This window comes from Chiroxiphia lanceolata, chromosome 8 (genome assembly GCF_009829145.1).
Source record: "Chiroxiphia lanceolata isolate bChiLan1 chromosome 8, bChiLan1.pri, whole genome shotgun sequence".
Taxonomy (NCBI): Eukaryota; Metazoa; Chordata; class Aves; order Passeriformes; family Pipridae; genus Chiroxiphia; species Chiroxiphia lanceolata.
In genome coordinates, this window is record NC_045644.1 from 11,966,773 (window position 1) to 11,988,038 (window position 21,266).

General features: G+C 40.1%; 1 protein-coding gene across 1 annotated transcript in view; it reads right to left on the reverse strand.

Moving 5' to 3' along the window:
• LOC116790376 (VPS10 domain-containing receptor SorCS3-like) overlaps window positions 1-21,266 on the reverse strand; it is a 291,392-nt gene that overhangs the window by 107,161 nt on the left and 162,965 nt on the right. Inside the window, exon 5 of the mRNA XM_032695261.1 lies at window positions 1,799-1,872. Within this exon, the coding sequence (XP_032551152.1) occupies window positions 1,799-1,872 (74 nt within the window). The remainder of the gene's footprint in view (window positions 1-1,798; window positions 1,873-21,266) is intronic.

Sequence of the window (21,266 nt, forward strand, 5' to 3'; positions counted from 1 at the left end):
AAACAGTGTTCAAATCATGCAGTCAAAAGACTATGAAAAATGAGGTAAACTGTGGGAAGGATACACTTTTGAGTGTCAAATGGACAAACAGGCAACTAGCCAGTATTATATGAAAGTAGAAAATAAGCCACAACATCACAACCTGTCCTTTAAAAAGAGATTCTGCTTTGTTCCCAAGTCAGCTTAGCCCTTGCACTTTATCCTCCAAGAAAGCCTTTCACCTAAGTTCACTTGTGTTATTTGAAGGGTAGGATAAAATTATCCCAAGGACCAGCTATTCTATTCCACTTGGAGAGGATTTACACTCACCATTGTCATGTGCACCCAGCATAAATACTGAAATCAAAGGATTTTTAATAGTTAAGTCAATCATCCACCTGCCACCAGAACCAGGAGAACATAACAACTTCCTTTCCTTCACTATGGAAATATGGAACAGTAGCATGGTATGGTCAGACAAAATTATAGATCTTTGATATATTTTGCAGGTTTGTGTGACTTGGGAGCCTTGTAACTTCTTTTTCTTGGTGTTCAAACACCTTCTGACATTGTCCATAATCCACAGGAACACTAAGGGAAATCTCCAGACTTGGTGCCAAAAAGCTGTGTTTTAAATGCAGGAGTCTTAAACTGTTTAGGGAGATTTCCAGAAGGACGTAAATAATTTAAAAATCCCATGAGTTGTCTATCTCCACTACAAAGTGTGGAAATACTGCAAATACAGTCCATAGATATTTTGGGCCTGGATTCCAGGTGCTTTCAATGAGGTGCAAGAATTTCTGTGAGAATTTGACTCTAAGATATATAAATCATGCTTTGCAATTGGGAGTCAACTTTTAAGTTATCCAAGTCCTTCTTAGTTTTAACCAGTCAAAATAAGACCCTCCACTTCCTTAACATTATGATTTTCTTTTTTTTTTGGTCTTAATGACAAGACACCTCTTTTAAGTATACACAGATTCTGTAAATCAGCACTTCTACACATTCACATGCACCATCATCTGACATGTAGTAAGTACAGCATTAAGAATCTGATCCAAGCCCCAAATCTAAGTTCAGCTACAGAAGAAACTACAGTTTTCTCTTTCTCTCTAAAAATCAATTCTTGGGTCTTCACATGGTGGAGGAAAGTTTGGAAAAGAGACATCTGAGATGGATGAGGCTGCACATGGGAACTCAATTTGTTTCACCATCTGATTTTAAGACACTGCCCCAATCTGGGAAGTTGACACTTGGGAAATGGAAAGGAATTGAGTCACAAAACAGATTTTTAGCAAACTGTGTGCTGATCTTGAGCTCTCACCAGTCAGTAGAGAGAAACTGTCTCCTCAGAGAGTGATTCAAAGCAGAGTCTGAATCATCCTTTCTCATGAAGATTGCATAAGGTGACTGGTCAGAGTGGCTGGCTCTGCACAGAGACTGTATTCTAGGCTAAAGTAGCTCTCTGAAGGGTTGAAAAATAGGAAGTCTAATGATGATATTTTTGCCACTGAAGCTCTGGGCAGTTTCTCTGTGTTACTGTAAGTAGATATACAACAAAGAGAGAGTTTGATAATTTTGCAATTATCAAAAGACTTGTCCTTGATTGTAAAAGATACCACCTGCTCTCAGATGAGGTACAAACATGAGACTACTGCACTGCAAGATATGTACTAAGGACTGAGCATGTAACATTGATGATGATCAAAACTAACGGTATACTTAATGTTCAGGTAAAGTAACCAATCCCTTCAAGTTAGATGCCCTTCTCCCCTCCATGACCTCCCCAAAGCAATCCAATTCAGAGGCGATAACTCACCAGTAAAACCTGTTTGGGGTGACCCGCTCGTGCATGAGCTGCCATTTTCTTCCAAAGTCCATAGAGCTGTACAGCTGAAAGACAAGAGAGAGAGGAAGTATAAACTTAAAGGAAGAAGAATAAAAACTGTTGCTAGATATAGTATTAAAAGCAGTTCAGATTAAAGAACATGAATGGATTGTCCTACACAATCACTGATCGGCCTTGTTGCCAGGGTTGGCTAATGAGGCAATGTCCTCCCCTCACATTTAACCCAGACTGAGTTCCTGAGAATCAAAAGCAGGTTGACTCTTCCAAAAGCTTTTCAAACGTCTTTGTGCTTCCCAATTTCAGCTGTCAACACATTCACTTTGGCTGCCATATAACAAAGCTGGCTCCCCCCTGTTTTTTTCTGCTCAACAGGAAGCAGGTGATTATTGACCTATAAATTCTTAAAATTAAATAGAAAGAAAGACAAATCAGATTAGTCAACATGACTCTGATGTGATAGGTAGTGACTCTATACTCAAGGTCATGCTGTGATTTGTTTTTATGGAGTGAATTAGATCTCTCCTGTGTGGAGAGAAAAAAAAAAGTAAATTGCTTCTAATTTGCATCTTCTAATATTCAGAATGAGGTCTAAATTTTGAGATAAGTTAGAAATCAATCTGCTCATTAGCTAAACACTAAAGATAGTGAAGTGGCTCTTCTTGAAAGCCAAATTTTCAATACAATGATCTTTTTGAGTCTTTCTGGTTAACAAATGACATAGCTGTAATGTAAACAAATTTCCATGAAACTCCACACTAAGTCTCAGATATAGGTTTGCTTCATGCATACTCTGCTTAATACCACAAACATCATTCTCCATATAAATGGTTTATTACCCACAATGCACTCTCTCATGATCAAAAACATGTAAGCTCCTTTTCTCCAACTTTGAGCAAGTTTGAGAAATAACTTTGAGAAATAACTACTATGCTTTACTACTAGATTACAGAGAAATAAATATCAGGCTGCATTTTGAACAGGATTTCAAACAAATTTCATCTGATATAAATTCTGGCTTAACAAAACAAGGACTGATTGCAGGCTAAGGAGGTAGATAACCGAGTTGAAAAACTTAGATGTTTGTAATACCCAAATTTAAGTCCTTAATAGGAAAACGAAATCATTACAGGTTCTGCATTTGATTTGATTTTGAGTAACTGGATTTGCAAATTGGAGGCAGGTCCATGTTCAGATTAGAGTGGTTCAAAACCTAGTGATGTGGACTGTGGCACAGCTGAGATGAATGGCTAAATGTGACTGGGAAGATACACTACATGTGCTCACACTGAATATTAAAGTTTCTTTGACCACAGAGATGCAGCAGCCACATTGGAGCTGGACCATAGAACAAATTAGAAAAATGATTGGAAGGGGCTGTTTGAGCAGTGTCCAAAGCCTGAGGCAGTTAATTAATTCTTGCTATGTTTGTACTCAACTACACAACCAAAGCAGTGTATAGCTAGCAAAAGGAAATTCAAAACTTGAAATTCAGACCCCACCAAGTAGCTAATGCAACTGGTATGTGTAAAGACAAAAGAATCAGTCCTTTGCATTTATGCCAACGGGAACTCCAGTTTTGGCCAACAATAGCTCAAGCTGCCAGTAAAGCATATAAGAGGACAAGAGATGGAAGCAGGCATCCTCCAATCTTCATGTCAAAAAGGGCTTCAATTATGTAGACTTCACTCCAGCCAACATCACCAGGCTGGGGTAAGAACTATTAGAAAAGATTTTCTGCCCCATGCTCTTCAGAGGATCAGACATCTAATTTGGCCATATTTCTTTAGCATTGTCACTAGATAAGGTAAGATAGTGCAGTAAACTCCACATTATCTGGACTTCCTCGGCTTTTCTGGCCAACCAATCACAGTGATTGCCTAAAAAAATATGGTAGAGAATCCTCTGCCCCAAAAGGAATTCTGCATAGATACAAAATAAAGCATTGCTTATCTTTTTTAATTAAAGGAGCCAGGAGAAGAAAATTCCTTGTCTAAATTCAAGATTAGGCTTATGAAGTCAATATTAAGATAATTACCTACTTGGAACATCCGGATTTTCAGAAACAATAACTGAGAATCCACATTCCAAAGTCAAAACTCTACAAGTGCTACAACTCTGCCCTGACTTTATCACAGTGCCTGTCAGTAATATTCCTTGAGTCAATTGACATGGTTGACATATACAAGGATCTCAGCACACAGCCTTGCATCGGTTGCATCAGACAATTTGGTCATCCTTTCTATTTCCTGGCTGCAGGTACCACTCACAGGTTGAGCCCTGGGGCTGTACAACCATGGTGCTGTGCAAATCACAGGTTCCAGGCAGCTTAGTTAACTCATTACCCTCAACTCACACTCACAAGCAAGGGCAAGTGGTTCTAGCATCCTGATTGTATTCTGCAACAGATTAACCACTCCTGCCATGAGAGGAAAGGATTAGCAAAATACATCCATTTCCTTGGATTCTCTTTTATCTTTTGCCCCTAGCATTTTCTTTTTTTGCAGCAGCAGCCTAACAGCAGTAGCTACAGATAGCTCAGCAGCATGAAGCACAATCTCCTTCTAACTACTCATCTCTCCCAGTGTCTCATTCAGGGAGCATCCTTCTCTATATCAAGTTAAAAACCAGAAACCAGCTACTGGTCTGGCTTTTTCCTCCCTTCTCTCTATTAGCGCTCAGACTGACTGATGGTAGAAGGATTAAATTGAACTTGCAGCCTTATGCGATTTAAGATAAAGAGATAAGGAGGATACTATTAATTCCAATAACATTTTTGTATTTATTCACCTTTTTATTCTAGGTGTCCACTTTGAAATTTAACCAGATGACTGAGTCTTAAAGCTCTATGAAAGAACAAATTCCTAAAAGGCCTCTCTGGCCCAGTTCACTTTTATAGTATTATTTACAGATGCAAATGTAAAGGTTAATGTTGATTTACTAAATAAAACATACAATAAAGAGATTTCTAGTATGCACTAAAATTGAATATATGCATACACTTTCTGTTTATCTCCCTTCATGAGAGAACAGATATTTTTAGAGAAGAAAACAAATTTAGTGGCAAGTGCAGCAGATTTCAATAGAGATTAATTTGTCCGAAGGCTGAATACTAAGCAAAGGAAAGAAACAAGGTAAGTAAGGTGCCAAGGTTTTACCTTTTTAAAGCTCTGCTCTGGCTCTTTAGTGACAAATAATCTCTGGCATTTCCACCTCCCAGAGCACTCCAACACATCATTTCAAGAGGAAGGGACTCCAGCGTACCATGAGGGTGTACTGTCAGGGTATGCCCTTTCTGAAACCCCCTTGTGTTATTTGACATGCTCTGATGACTGAAAAATTAAGACCATTATGGGACTTTATGTTTGTATGGGCTGCTCTTGTCCCTCAATGCAGCTGAAGAGTGGCATGTGGAGGATTTGTCTAAGGAGCAACTCCAAGGCAGGACCCAAAACAGAAGGACAAAATCCTGGCTCAAGGCAAGGGTGAATTAATTTGGGGTTTTTTATATGAAAGTGAACTCAGAATCCTGCATCTACTACAGAGACACCTCAATAAACACAGTTACAGCACTTGGCCTATCCCAGCAACCTCTGCACCTCTTTGAGCTGACAGGTTCCAGGAGCTTCTTGAAAGCCGAGGTACTAAACACACAATGTTCAGATACCCTACTGAGCCCATCTGAATGATACTTATCAATCTCATCTACCCTTACAGCAAGACAGCCGGGGCATTTACTAGTCATGGCCCTAGAATTCCTGCTTGCCTACAGACTGGTACGTGACACTGCTACAGTACAGATGGGATTCAGGAAGATGAAGGGTCCAGCATTTTGTGTGTCGGACAAATGTATTTTTTAATGTGCTCCCATGCCTAATGAAGTACCCAAACTATTGCCCTGAAGTACCAGCCCTGTGTTAGTGTGTCTGGTGATAGACACTGGCAGGATTCAAGAGTAACTCTGCTTCCACACCTGGCTTTGAGGTCACCCCAGTTCAGCAGTACAGCTCCAGTCTTTGAAAATGGGTACTGAGTACTAGAGAAAAAAGTCATGGAGTCACAGAATGGTTTGAAAAGGACATTAAAGATCAACTCATTCCAATCTCCCTGCCATGGGCAGAGACACTTTCCACTAGAGAAGGTTGCTCAAAATCTGCCTGTATTCAGGAGCCTAGTTAGATCTTTCATTTAAAAACATAAAGGCTGTAAACAGCAAATGTTTTATCCAAACAGCATCACGATACTCCACACTCAAGGATCGTAGCACCAGGCGTATCACATCCACCAACACAGCCCTGCTTCTTACCAAGAACACAATCTGTGCGAGCAAAGACATTGACAGCCCAAGTGATATAGAACTTTGTTTTACCACAAGCCAGAACCTTAACTCATGCTTGTTTTGCTCAGCACAAATCTGAATCATAAAGATACTACATAGCACAGGCAGAATGCTTCCTCTTCGAACTCTAAGAATACTTGAAAGATTTTATTTCACACTAGCATTGTTTCCAAGTGGCAAGCCCCTTAAAGATGCAGCTTTATCCCTGGTGTCAGATTCTGTGCCATAAACACATGCAATGTGCCAGAAACACAGCCAGAACTACAGAGCTGTAAAGGAAGGAGATATACACACATACATCCACAGAGCTGCATATGAAAAATACTGTTGAAATTCTCCAGTACAAACTCTCAGGGTGATCTCGTCCAGGGTTTGTTTTGAGTGTTTTGTTTATTTTGCCAATGAGAGCTAGCAAAAAAATTGAAAAGGATGACTTTCCTGAGAAACAAAGCTTCTCAGAACTGGAACAGCATGAGAAACTGGTCTGCTTAAATTCTACTTAGAGGGGAGGAGAACGAGCAGTGAAGGAAACACATGGAAACCCCAAGAAGAGACTCAACCCCCTGATGTAGACTCAACCCCCTGATGTTAGTCACACACATCTGAGCTAGTCCAAGGTTCATTTTTAGACAGGCAAGAAACTTCTAAAATTCCTTTTTATTCAGGCCTTAGAATCCTCCACCTCTCTCAACAGACACTAAAAACAACCAGCAGTGACTAGTGCAGAAGGAAATGACCCCACCACAGACACATGATTTAGCTGAGATGGATTTCATGTTAGGTTCCCTGTTTCCAGGTTGACCTGCTTGGTCTTCATGGGGGAAGTATGCAGAAGAATGAAGATTCAAGGCAAGCTGAAGAAAGACTAAGCATACAAGAGCCTGGGTACACTTTACCACAGCAAGAAGCACATATAGATGTCACGTATAGACTGAAAAGCAATAGATGACAAACTAAAGAAATTTATAGACCTTTTATATTTATAGAATTTTATGCCTAAGCACTCAAGAAGAAGAGCATCAGGAACATATATAAAAAGCTTATAAGCAAATAAATCAAATACTCTTTGTTGCTATGAAATCAGATCTACTGGCCTCAGAAAACATTTGGTGAGAATCTCAATAGTTTCCTCTCTGCCAGCCAACCCTGGAGTGCAAATAATGGTGTCAGATGAAGTGAGGAAGAACAGCTGGACTATATGCACTTAGAAAAACAATTCATTTATTACACAAAAAAATTAGACTCCCCCCAGACAATACATCCAGCTGATGATGGGAAGATGCATTCAAAATAAATGCTGCAGAGTGAGAGTCAGTCTAGTGGTAATAACTGGGCAGCAGCTTACACATGATGGAAGAGGAGGGTCAGATTAGTCTGGCCTGCCATGGCCTCAGAAGAGCATGATCCCAAGCAGTAGATCAGATCACTTACATGAAAAGATGGCTCTGATCCCAGAAAAGCACAAAGCAAACTAACACCTTCTTAGCCAGAGCTGGTGGGAAAAATCTACAAGATGTGTGGAGGGTTCTTGCCAAAATCTCAAACCGGGACAGAAGAAAAATAAAATTAGGTCAACATTTCAGCAGGAAATTGGACTGCATGCAAATGTACTGCAAAGAATAACTCAGAAAAGAAAGTCTGTTGCAGGGTCTTACATTTTCTCTACAGAGGGAAAATGACCGTGATCACTAGAAAAAAATTAGAGGCTCAGAAAAAGCTGTGAACTCTCAGAAAATTTCAAGGTTTGTCTCTTCGCTACACTTCTGTGTTACAGACAAAATTCCAAAAGAAGAAGGTGTCATCATTAAAATTCCAGAAAGTTCATTCCTAGAAGGAAAATGAACTGGAGGAAAAATTCACAACACTTTTCAGTCTTGAGAATACAGAACAGATAAGCCATGTCTGACAACTGCCAGAGCTGATCCGTCAGATGGCACAACAGAGACACGTGTAACTATATGGGTTTGTGTGGCAAGGTTGGGGTAGCAGGGGTCTAGAGGGGTGGTTTCTGTGAGAGCATGCTAGAAGCTTCTTCCTAGATGTCTGACAGAGCCAATGCCAGCTGGCTCCAAGACAGACCCATTGCTGACCAAGGCCAAGCCCATCATCGATTGTGGGAGCACCTCTGGGATACAGGAGACAGGGAGGGATTGGGGAAGGTAGTTTAAAATTTAGGTTTTCTTTCTCATTATACTACTCTGACTTGATTGGAAATAAATTAGGATAATCTCCTCAAGTCTGTTTTGCCTGTGACAGTAACTGGTCAGTGTTTTCTCCCTGTCCTTGTCTCAACCCATGAGTCTTCCATTAGATTTTCTCTCCCTTGTCCAGCTGAGGGGGGAAGCGATAGAGTGGCTTGGTGGGCACCTGTCATCCAGCCAGGGTCAGCCCACCACAGCAACAAATTTAAACTGCAGTGAAAATGTTTCATGAGATAACATCAACATTTTTTTCTAAAGATACACTGAGCAGCTGAATACTGCAAGAGAAACATTCTGCAAGATCTTGGAACAATATTCAGTATAAAATGAATGGATGGTCCTCACTTTAACCACTGCAAAAAAAAGATCTTTTTTCCATGCCTAAAATGGGATTTAGGAACAATTAAATAAAGTTGTCTGTAAAGAGAATAAAACTCAACAACAAAAACAAACAAACCCACCAACCAAAACAAACAACTAAACAGAAAAAAACTAAACCAGAGACTGCACCATAGGAGAGAACTGTTTTAGCAACTGAAAGGACATGAGTAATAACTGCATTTCTCCTTCTCATATTTCTTTCAAGTAACTCCAATATAGCAGCTACTCCTACTCAACCACTGCAAGACTACTCCTGAAAGTCAGATCCGTGCGCTCCACTTTGTTGAATTTAGCACAGAAATTCCAAGCTGCCTTCATTTGAATATGGTGTCTTTTTCCTTCAGCTCCAGATGAATCCCTGAGATACTATCTCCCTATAACTCCTCATTCATACGAATAGAAACCAGATCCTCAAATCCCCAAGAAATTCAAGTTGGAACATTAACTCCCAAATAGCCAAGACTGACCCAAAGACTTCTAACCAATATCCACAACACACATCATTTCCTCTTACTAATTTTTCCGTTTGAGATGTCATAAAATTGTGGGTTTCCTCCTTCTCGTAGCCTCACATGCTAGATCCACTTGTGTAGACCCCACTACAACAATTCTGAAGCATAAGTTGCCCTCAGGAACTGGCATGGCATGCCTTTGGAAGCAGAGCAGACTGTGAAGCCTCAACAGAGAAAACAACAAAAGACAACAAAACTAAGAACACAAACAGCATAGATTTGGTGTAGCCATGAAGAGAGTAGTTGGTAACACAGAAACATATCCTACTTCTACATCACATCTTCCATCTTGCCTTCCTTGCCTATCATCCATCCCGCCTTTTTTAAGGACAGATGGATACCTCTCCCTTTCACAGCACCAGTATAATGTTTAAACTGTGTTGTCTATGCAAACCCCTTTCTCAGGTTCTCCTTTGGGCAGGACATGCTACTCGCACCGTTGTAGGTGCAGGGCTCAGGTCTAACATACTTCTGTTGTGTGGCTGAAACTATATCAGGAGCAACCCTTGCCGTGAAAGGGGCTTTATTACTCACAGTTGAAAAGGCTGCATTCAAGGAAAGATTCAGGGCCTTCCTCTCTTCCTTCTGTTCCACCATTCCCCTCAGCCTGGGCCTTAGGAAGACACCTCTGGAGTGTCAGGCAGTTGCCATCACGGACGAAAAGGCTAACGTCAACTTCAAGCTGATGACCAACTCAAGAACAATTTTATTATCTGTCCTTGTTTCTTAAACCTCCTCCCAGGGAAATACCTTGCTTTGCTGGGACTCCAGTGGTGCCAAGATCTGAAGCTTGGAAGCACTTCTGGACCTTTAAATAGTGGAAAGAAGAGCTTATCACTCTCTTCTCTTGCCACAAGCTGCCTGGAAATCACAAGTCAGGTAAAGCATCCTTTACAACTCCGCGCTAAAGAAGCTAAAAATAAATCCTACTTCTCAAGCCAAAAGATTTGTGAAACAGCTGGTGGAGCTGAACTTAGGAGAAAGAAGTCTACCAGCATCATATTTATGGGCTTTGTTTACACAGGGTTGTAAAAACTAGTAATTGTAATGAAAACAAATGGGCCAGTTTATCTTTCTGCTTTGATTTCCTTTCCATGTGATTAAAAGCTGCATCAGGAAACCTCATTGCAGCCCAAGGTTCTTCTCCAGCATGGTACAGCCAGACTGTCTTAGACATGGAAAGAGAATATGTCCAGACTACTGCACGTCTAAGACTCATGAGACCTACTCATTTCACTATAGATGTTGTATACTAGGTGAGACACTGGAAATTAATTTCCATCATCTGTCTCATACAGGGAGGGAAAAAAAAATATATCAGAGGGTAGAAAGTTCTCTTTGCACTTTAAAACCTGATATATTGAAATATTTTACATGCTTGCTGGCAAAAGTAGGTCTTTAGGCAAAAGAAACTCAGATTCCATCTCACTACTGTAAGAAACGGGTCAAGGATCTTCTGCACAAAGACCAAATACTTTGGAAGTGTTTGACTTCACGTTGCAATTGTATAGCAAACTCCAGACCTGACTTACAAAGAAACAAGGTAGGTTAAGACAATACGCTATTGTCATGTTTCATGGTTTCATAGTTTAAAAAATGCTTTCACCTAATGGGTCCACTCATAGCAGTGCAGTTTGCTTAAACTTATGCTCAAAGCAAGACTTGCCTCTCTCTGCTTCGCCACTTCATCTCCAAGAAAAAGATGAAAGTGGATTAAACTGGTGAAAAAAGCCCGTTCAAAAACTTTCACAATTCAATTTCTCATAAGCCTTATTGGTACCAAGCATACTCAGCCAAAAATTTGCTATTTCTGCCCAGAGAAGAACATCTTTTGCTTTTCTACTCTGTGACTGGGGTGTAGTGGAACAAGAAGTCCAAGTTTCAAAAGGAGCAGTGTCATAAATGGATATCACAAAGAAGTTAAGGCATGTTTCAGCCCTGGGGGAAAAAAACCCTCTCTTTTTTTTCTACTTTCTACCCACCTCCAAATATGCTGGAGCGGCTCAGATGAAAAGTATTACCTCCAGATTTTTTCTTAAATTGAAAATCTGGGGAAAAAATATGTTCACTTTGGTCATTCAAAGCACATTTCAATCATTTCTAAATAACTTAGTTTTAGACACTTTCAAAAGGTACTATAAATAGAAATGCCATTTTGAGGGAAGGCTAACTTTTTTGATTCTTGTTTATTCCTTTCTCTATGACATTTTAACCATTTCAAAGTCAGCTACAAAGTTTGGGGGAGGACTAAAGTAAAGCGCCCCCATTCTGATGAGTGTTTTGTTAACAATTCTTATTTAAAACTGAAGACAAAAGGGGAAAACCCCCAGAAAACAAAAAACCCTACTTCCAGATCGAGAGGTAACAGACAAAAGAAGCAACATGTTGTGCAGGGGGACAGTTTCCCATATCAGCGATGAAGACCAGAGAGCAAAACTAGACATAGAAAGGGACAGGGATGCAGAATGGGGAACAAGGGAACAATACTGGAACTGTGAAGAGATCAGAATGGGATGGAGGTGGCAGAGCTTCCTCCTGCTACCACAATCTACAAGGTACACCAGGAGTTATCTTTACCAGTATTTCTTCCACTGGCATCCAATAGACTCAGACAGAGGTAGAGGAGGGTTGCAAGCTGCTCCTGTTGTCCCCAGCTGCTTCACTCCTTTTTTCCCCTAGGATCAGCTCTTTAACCATCACAAAAGAGTGAATCAGCTCCAATGGCTGCTGATTTTTGTGTCCAAGCCAGGCTGGTCCCTTTGTCCAGTTTCTTCTCAGGTTAAAAATCACTAGGCAGTTTTTGGTCTGAGGTCTGTGCTAAATGGATGCATCTGGATGAAGCCAATGCTGCTTTGCAGGTCAGCCTTCACCGGGGAGCTCTGTGTCCTCCCAGCCCCAAAAGGAAAATCTTGTTTGCTCCTGGGGGCACCACACTGCAGCCCTTTAGAAGTCCCTCCTTACACTCCATCAATGCTTATACTCCAAAAGTTTAACAATAAGGAGAAACAAATGGGAACCACATGTCTAATGGGAAGATTTTTCATTCAAATGTGCTTTAATGTGTGATATATGTCTTTAATTACAGTGCAAGCATCTGGGTACATTTGTTGCTATTACAGACCAATCTTTCATGTTTATTGAGCATAAGACTACAAGGGAGAAAGCAGAAGAGGCTCCGACATAAGGCAGAGTGGGACATAAAACTACCATCACATGCTTGGCTGTTCCTCTCCTCCTTCCTTTATAAACCCTGTGGCACTATCTGTAGGTTAATCTCTATATTACACAGAACAGGATTTAATGGCTGAGGGGGTTTTTTCAGATTAGTGAAAGAAAGAGATTTCACACCACCAAACCACCTTCCAAATTTATATAAGATTTTTCCAATTTATTTCTTTAAGTGGAAAAAACATTTCTAAAAGTGTGTACATGGGCATTAATGAATAGGTTTGAAACTGCATTTAGAACAACATTTTATTCTGAGATGTAATTGTTGTTCATGTAAAAAATTTCACATGGCTTCAAAGAAATACTAGTTTGGGCTCAAGCATAATATGTCATTTAGGCAAAATGAAAGCAATGTATTTTGCTCCAGGTTAAATTGTATGCTATTTGACACACACCCCTGACACCCAAAATAGTTTTGCATTCATCAGCATTTTCTCAGACGGTTACTCAAAACAATTTCCCAGTTGTGTGACACATCACTCCTCAGACACTGAGAAGACACACACCTGAACTGATCTAATTCACACAGGCGAAAATGCTGTTCCCACTTGGGGTCAGCCCTGACAGTGGGTAGGTGTCCACTCTCTTCATACAGTTCTCATCTCACCAGATGAAGACTTCCTTAAGACCTTCACCCCACTTCTCAGTGGTGTTGTGACCCTATTTCTTCACAAAGTCAGAGCAGTCTCACAAACTGTCCATATTCTTATACTTCATTCACCCTATAAGGGCACCTCAGTCTGAGGCCATGGGTTCTATCATGGATTTATGATGCAGAGCAGGCATTTATGGGCTGCCACAACACACTGGGATGCCTCTGTCTCCTTTGGTCATGGATATGCCCCCAGTGTCATCCTGAAAGGCTTCTGGGAAGCTACAGTAGATGAATGGATACTGCTTAGGAAGTGTATGGGTTTTACACTGGAAGAAATCCCTCACTGGACAACTCTGGTCCACACACACAGTCTATGCTCTAGATTGCCTGGGACCAAGGCCAGATACTGGACCAAACCAGCCCAGAGAAAGGCACACCTTAGTTAATGGGAGTCTTATGTCTCCCAAAAGAGAACATAGAAGCTGATAGGACAACTGTGACTGTGAAATAAATTCTATGAGTAAAAAATTATAAAAGCAAGGTAGAAAACTTCAGTTTCTGATAGCATTGAAGATGCAGCTTCAGCAAATATTACCGTAGCTCTTGTACGATCTCCTACAATTCTTTCTTTTACGCCACCTTCATTACCACATGCTTGTCTATCCTGTCCTATAATGAATCAAGAAGCAAGCTTGAACATATAATAAAGAAACTTGGAGTTCCTTTCAGCTTTACTCTCCTACTTGGTGGCCAATTCTAGTATTCTAGTCTCTAGTCTCTCTGCTAGCTTGAGGATGTTCTTCAGTACTGCTCTTACTATAACACTCTTAAAATCCAATGGGGTAACTCAGTTCATCTCTATCTACCCCAAATTTTTTTTGACTGGATTCCCTGGCAATCCATGCATCAACAATAGACAACTACTGAGGGGAAAAGCAGAGCCTGATTATATAGGCACTCATCTCCACACATACACAAGCTAGAGATCATATGTAGGAAGGGAAGAGAAAGTGGTCTCATGGAAGATGAGGGATGGTGTCCTCCCTGCACTTCACAGTGATTAAGTTCATCCTGATCCAAACGTGCAAGGGAGACTGCAGGAGGAACCCAAATGAACAGCATCATTGTAAACAGCAGACACCATCAGGAACAATTTAGCTTGATGGCTGGAGCAGAAACTGTCACTGCACTGAGGCATCACTGCCAGAAAAATCACCAAATGAGAAACTCGCGTTTCAGGGATCCCTTAGAGCTGCTGGGCCACACCATTTACATTGCTGTCTTTGATTCATCCATCACCCAGTTCCTGCAAACAAACAACATTTATACCTTTGGAACAAATGAATCTGCAAATGCAGATCGTGTGAGAAAAAGGAAGTTCCTAACTAAGCTGTCTCAGCAGCTCTCCAGGTTTCTAAATGTTCTGTGGTATCTATATTTAAGCTGTTTATCCCATTTAATTCAAACTCTAGGTGCCTTCAATTCACCTCATGAAGTAGAGTGAAGGAAAAAAGCCCCCATAAAACCTCAACAATAAACAAACCTGATTCAAGGCAAAAACTAGGGCAACTCACCAAACTTGATATAATGTAACTCTAATTCCTGAAGTTAATCTAAGTTCACAGTGATGGTACAGCATAACTCATATAGGAAGGTGGCAAAGGAAAAATAAAGCAACCTTTTCCATGCTGTCACTAGAGAAAAAGCACAGCTTATCTGGCTGGGGACTATCAGACTTAATTTTGCTGCAGAACTTTCAGGCTCATCACATTTGTGCCACTGGGTATGTGTGCATAACTCTTGTGGATTTGTACCAAGGTCTGAGAAAATCAACTGGCCTGAAGCAAGTGCTGTGTTAGAGGACGAAGCCAGAGTCCTGTTTTGGCAGCAAAACTTTTGATGACATTATTGTTCTCTTATTATATGGCAGGAAAGCCCCCTTGGGCACGGTATATTCTGCTAACATGTTATTTGTACGTGCTGTTATCTCTTGAACACTGCAAACATAAAATGCTACAAAATCTATATTCAGACAGTTTATGATCACTGAGCTGCTGGCAGAAATGAAAGGCCCAAGGTAGGAGGCTGTGGGAAGGATCCTGCTTTCCTCCTTTTGCACTACAGAATCTCAAGAATTTTTTATAAAGCTTTAAGCTTTGTTGTTTCTTTGATCAATTGTCCTCCTCTCAAAAATATCACCCTTCATTTTGATGCCTCAGCTCCTCCTTTTATCATACCCACAATATTTCGAATGTGTCAAAATTTTACTGCATCATGCCCTAACTTTCATTTTATAGCCACCCATGGTCCTATAAAAATCAATTGAACACAAAACTAAAGAATTTCATTACTCTGGAAGAACTTCTTGTAACTGTCACAAAACTGCTGTGGGGTTCCTACTCCAAAAAAATCAAACATGCACACAGGCATGTGCACACCCTGTACAAACAGGCCACTAGTCTTCTCCCAGACAAGCAATATGGATACCCAGCTGAAATGTGCATCAAAACACAACTGAAGATGTGCAGCAGCATTTGCAATGAGGAATAAAGATATGGAAGCATAAATGGCCTGCAGCAGAACAGTGCTGGAATCAGGACATTATGAAAATCTTGAGGGTTTTGCTGCTTTTTTTTTTTTTTAATGACAAAACTTCTAGTTTTATTAACTGTGAGGAAGCATTTGAAAAACATCGTTCCCAATCCTTTCCTCAGCCACATAAGCATCAAGAGAAATATAATAGAGGACAATCGAAACAATTCAAACACCTTCCTGATTTTTTTTCTCTATGAAACTCATGACTTTCAAGGGACCCATTAATTATTTCCAAACACTTGGGATTTTAGTTCCTGAGGTGCTAGACCAAAACTCCAGGCACTGGCCTCCTTTTTCACCACTGATGCAATGATCATGAAAAACTGAAACATACACTGGATTACCAATGAGCATATGGGACATTTGAATCATCTGTGCCTACTGAGGGGACAAAGGAGTTACAGTTGTTCCTCTGGCACCTTTATTCCCCAGAATAATATTGATTACATGCAGGTTCTATCAGGAGGGAAAAAAAAGGAGAAAAAAAAAGGAGAAAATAGGAGAAAATTAAAAACCAATATTGGCGAATTTTCATATGTCAAGGTTGAACAACAGAAATAGATAGTTGCCTTAATATGAGTGATAGCTTGCACAAAGGCAGATGAGCCCAGAGACTCTGTATCTCTCAGCAGGCAGATTTTAGGAGGAAAAAAAAACTGTACGCAGGAAGGCATAAACTACATCTATCTTGCTTTATGTGAGAAAAGAATACCATATATGTTTACAGATCAGATCATCCAGTGATGTAAATCAGCATTTTCCAGATAAAAATCAATGGACTCACACTGAATATCAGCTGCTACATATGTGACTGTACATATCTCTGTAAACCAACTCAGGTATACTATTAGATCAGAACATGGTCCATTTCCCTCCTGAAACCAAGCACTGGAGACAGGGATGGTTTGTAGTTACTCAAAAAAGGGAGAGAGCAAGAGAGAGAAACCTATTTGTAAAGGGCAATCTGAGACAAAACTAGGGCCACATACCAGGTTCCAGTATTACATACAAAAGACACTAAGCGATTTGAAATTAAATGTATGAGGTTTTTAGTATACTGCTGTGCTGCAACATAAAAGAACATAAAAGAAGGACCATCTCTGCCCTTCAGAAGGACCCTGCACATTTACTACTATGTGAAATTCCCACACAGGGGCCCCACCTTGACCACACTAAAAGTTCTGCCACAGCCTGAAGCCTGGGGAGACATGGGATAGCAAGAAGCTGTAACATTTTTGTAGGATCACATGGGACAGTGGAAAGGAAAGGAGAACATCATTCAGGAAGTCTGGCTAACCTTGCACAGCTCACGTCACCTTCCTGTGCTTCAATTGCCCTTCAGTCTCTCTCACTGCCTCATTGACTTTGTCCCTGTATTGGCAACATCCAGCTGTGATTTCTGAACCAGTTAAATGTCCCTTGCATGGCAGTGGTAGGTAACAAGACCAGGACAAGACTATGGTAACACTGACACTGCTAGGTAAACCAGATGATTTGTCATGGTACAAAGAGACTACTAAGAACTGTATGGTGTAAAAATCCCCAGGGTATCCTGGGATTTACAAAATCTAGTTGTATTTCACAAGAGAGTGGTGGAGAGGAAATGTCAGCTCCTGCCTGCTCCTTTCTGGAGTTTCCATTTCTTTGGCTCTCAGATATGCCTCTTTCAACTGTATAAAAAGATTTTGATAATATACTGATGAAAATAAGATATAAAAATGGTGTCCTGCTAAATGGATATGGATATAACATGCCCAGTAGGAAATCATTATGCAGGTATTGCCATCATAGGATCCCCACTGAAATCAAGTCAGAAATGTTCTATGTGGTCTAGGACCAGCCTATAGGATCTGATGACCTGACTGGGCCCTACACATCCTCAATTGCAATGGAAAGCACAGCTACAAGAGCAGTTAGAAGTAAGCTAGAAAATCCTTTGGTCAACTGTACACATCCTAAAGGTTCCCATCCCTGGATCGTTCACGTAGCCCTCTTCCCAAGTGCTAGCCTTTTTTTCAGGTTATGCAAATGTTCCACAGCTCCTAACAGGAAGCTAAAAGACCACTGTCTTAGGGGCAGAACTCAGAGCAAGGGACAGCCTTCTATTTTCAGGCCGGTTGTTTCTACTCCTGACTGCAAGCTCCCAGTCCAACACACAGAAATGCATCCCTCAGGAAGCACCCTCACAGACTGTCCCTGTTCTTGGTTGTTGATCATGTAACAATAGTGCATGTAAGGTGCTTGCTTGGGGGGATTGGGAGACACTGGATTATTATATTAATTATTGCTTTTCTTTTTCTGTCCCTTTCTTTATTTCTTCTCTTAATCTCCTTTCTTAATATTTTGGGTGATTTAGGACTGGATGGGTTGGATTTTACTAAGTTGTATGGGTCAGCATGTACTAAGTCAATGTTTGGTGGAATGCTTTGTTTTGGTTGAATGTTACCCCTTTAAACTTTTGCCAAATACTCTTATTTCCTAAAGTTTACCAGTAAAGTACCTCCTGAGAAAATGTGTGCAGCGTCTTCTCCTTTGCACTCTCTCTTAAGGTGTTAAAAGAACCGAGGACTCTTCTAAATACTTCAGCAGGATAATTTTTAGAGCCTTGAATATTTACTTAAGTATAACTCCTTTAGTGAGTTTGAGACTTGGGATCTTACAACCTCTACCCCTCAACATCATCCATCTAGCTGGCTGTCTCAAGGACACTAGTCTATGCCATCCCAGTCACCCATCTTTAAGGACTTTAAAGACGAAAATATTATCTTAAGTAGCCTACTACCATCCCAACGTGCAATATTTCTCAACAGTGGGGTCTTGTACTGTCAAGGCAATGTACAAATACTAATAAATGCCACCATTACCTGGACAGAAAGAACAGTCCCCATTGGGCAGACTTCCAACAGCTGCTTGAATCACTGATAGTAATGGGAGCTGCTGAGTCCCAAATCCTTCTGGATAAAGAATTACCCTAATGGTTAACAAAACAACAGCTTCTTAATTTTCACCTCCCAGCAGGTACTCTAGTCCAAGGGAATTAGCATCCCTCTGCACTCAATTCTACATGCCCACAGCAATAATTTCAGGTGCTGGCAGACCCATCTTCCCTAAGCTCTAGCTTTAATGTCCTGAAGCATTAAAGAAAGATGAGAGAGCAGCAAAACCCAGGAGACTGAAATTACTTAAAATCTCAACAGTAAAATCCCACACATAACTTGTATGTCTTTGCAGACACTTTGCAGTACTGAAAGCCTGTCTGTATAGCCACTTCACACCCTAATGTGTAAAGGCTTACATACTTAAAGGCCTTCAGTCACAAAAGCATTTATGTGTAACCTTAAAATTAGGCCCAGACTAAACAATTTGGCTGCTCTGAGGTCAGGGTTGCCTTTTATTCTGATAAGTTTTAGTAAATTCACACATGTTTACATCCGTTGTCACAGGCTCTTCTTGTTACTTTAGCTGTGATATTTTAGGCAAAATTAATCCTGTTGTTCTTTACTGTGGAAAAGTCACATTCTAAACTCAAGCATCCACATTGAGTCAGCTTCTGGAGGGGAAAGGAACCAAACTGAAGTTTTTCATGGTCAGCATCAGCAAATATCTGAGGTGAAGTGAACACTTCGCAAATGTTCTTTCTTCATCTAATTCTGCTCAACAGATTTTAGAAGATACTTAATGTTGTCATAAGGACATGCAAATACTGAGAAATAGCTTTGAAAAGCAATATGGAAGGCAAATAAAAGGGAATGGGGATTAAAAAAAAAAAAAAAAGGAGAGAAAGCAAGAAAAAGGAAAAAAGGCCTGGGAAACCCTTCTGGGTTCATCTCATTTTACTGAAGCAGCCTGGCAGGTAACTCACATTTACACAAATGAATCCCGATAAAGAAAAACAAAAGACTGTGAATTCCTTCTCAGCTTGCACATCATGTTTGGTCTCTCCTCCAGGGTGGAGGTCATTATAATCTATAGGCATGATAGGAGGAGTGGGAAACTTAATGCTTTTTGCTGTTTTGATCATATTGGAATCATATCTCATGTAATCCATTTTGCACACATTCAGACAGCAGGGCTAGTTTCAAGTCCCCTAATCTCAAGTAATATAGCAAATAGTTACATCCCAGGGAAGGAAATTACTGCCTTGACAGTCAGTGGAGGCCTAGTCAATACAAATGAGTCTAAGGCACAATTTACCTTATCCTAAAATAGTCACCTACATTTGCTTCCAGAAATCAATCAACACCACTTAGAAGATCACCACCAACTACAACGTGAAGCCTCAACACCTAATGTAGGCATACACTGCAACATTTTAGATCTCTACAGTCAGGCAAAATAAATCATGCCCCTGGTGTTCTTCACCCTTTTTCACTCCTTCATGTTTATTCCCATCTGCTGTATTTATAACCACTCTTCACCCCACTTAGGCTCCAGATAGAATCAATATACAGCCATGATTTAGCATGGCCCAGGAATAAAGCAGGGGATCCTTGCTCTGTTACACAATAAATGAGGTTGCTTCAGCAGAAGAGCACATTTAAGCATCAAATGTATCTCGCTCCATTTATCTCTGTATTTCCCTTTTCCAAGTAAAACCTGCTCATGAAGTATCTATAACATAAATAACAAGCAATAGGAAAGTCTGTTCTAACTAAATCAAGTGTCACGAGCCGTTACTTTCTTTTTGGCACCACAAATCATCACAAACCCAAAGTTCAGTATTTTGCCAGGACAAAATTCATGGGGCATTTCTGAAGTAGAGCCAGGGTTGCATAATTTAATTTCTCATCTTCTGTTAAAACTGCCAGGCTTATCATAATCAGAATGACAAATGTAGAGTCATACGTCTTCTTTCCGACAGTAATGCCCATCGATACTTCAAATGCAAACAATTGTGACATCTGACTTTATAAAAACTACCGAGTGCACCAACACCACTTAATTAAATCATTTTAAAACTGCTTTTGTTACATTTAATGAATGATATATTATACTGCAATGAAACATGCAGCAATACAAATACTTCACAATGCCAACAATTAAGGCTCACTTCACTTACAGCTATTGACAACACAAGTGCTCCTCACTTCATTCAGCTTGTGCATTCCAAATGAACTGGTTAGCAAAAAGGGTGCTTCTTTGCTAATGAGTTTTGTAATCAAGGCATCTATTTTAATTTCAAATTGGCTAGATTGGGGGAAATTGCTGAACTAAATGACTAGTTCTAATTATGATTATAAAAATATTCATCATGCAGCAGAATTTAGCGTAAGGTCTTGATTTTCCAACATTTTGTATATAACTTTAGTTTAAGAGTGGAAAAAACCTCCTGATAAATTGTCTTCCTTTTAACGAATTGAACAAACACCATATCTGTTTTAGTAGTCCTTTCATTTAAAGGCACTGATACATATTCATGATTTGTAAATGAAGTTAAGTGATTTCGATTCTTCAGTTCATTATCATATTGAAGAATAGACTTCTGTAAATTGCCTTTAAATATTTCCAATCTCAAGGGTTTGGTGTGGGTTTTGGTTCTTTTTGTTTGGCTTGGGTTTTTCTAACTTTACTAAAATTTCAGTTTATCTGT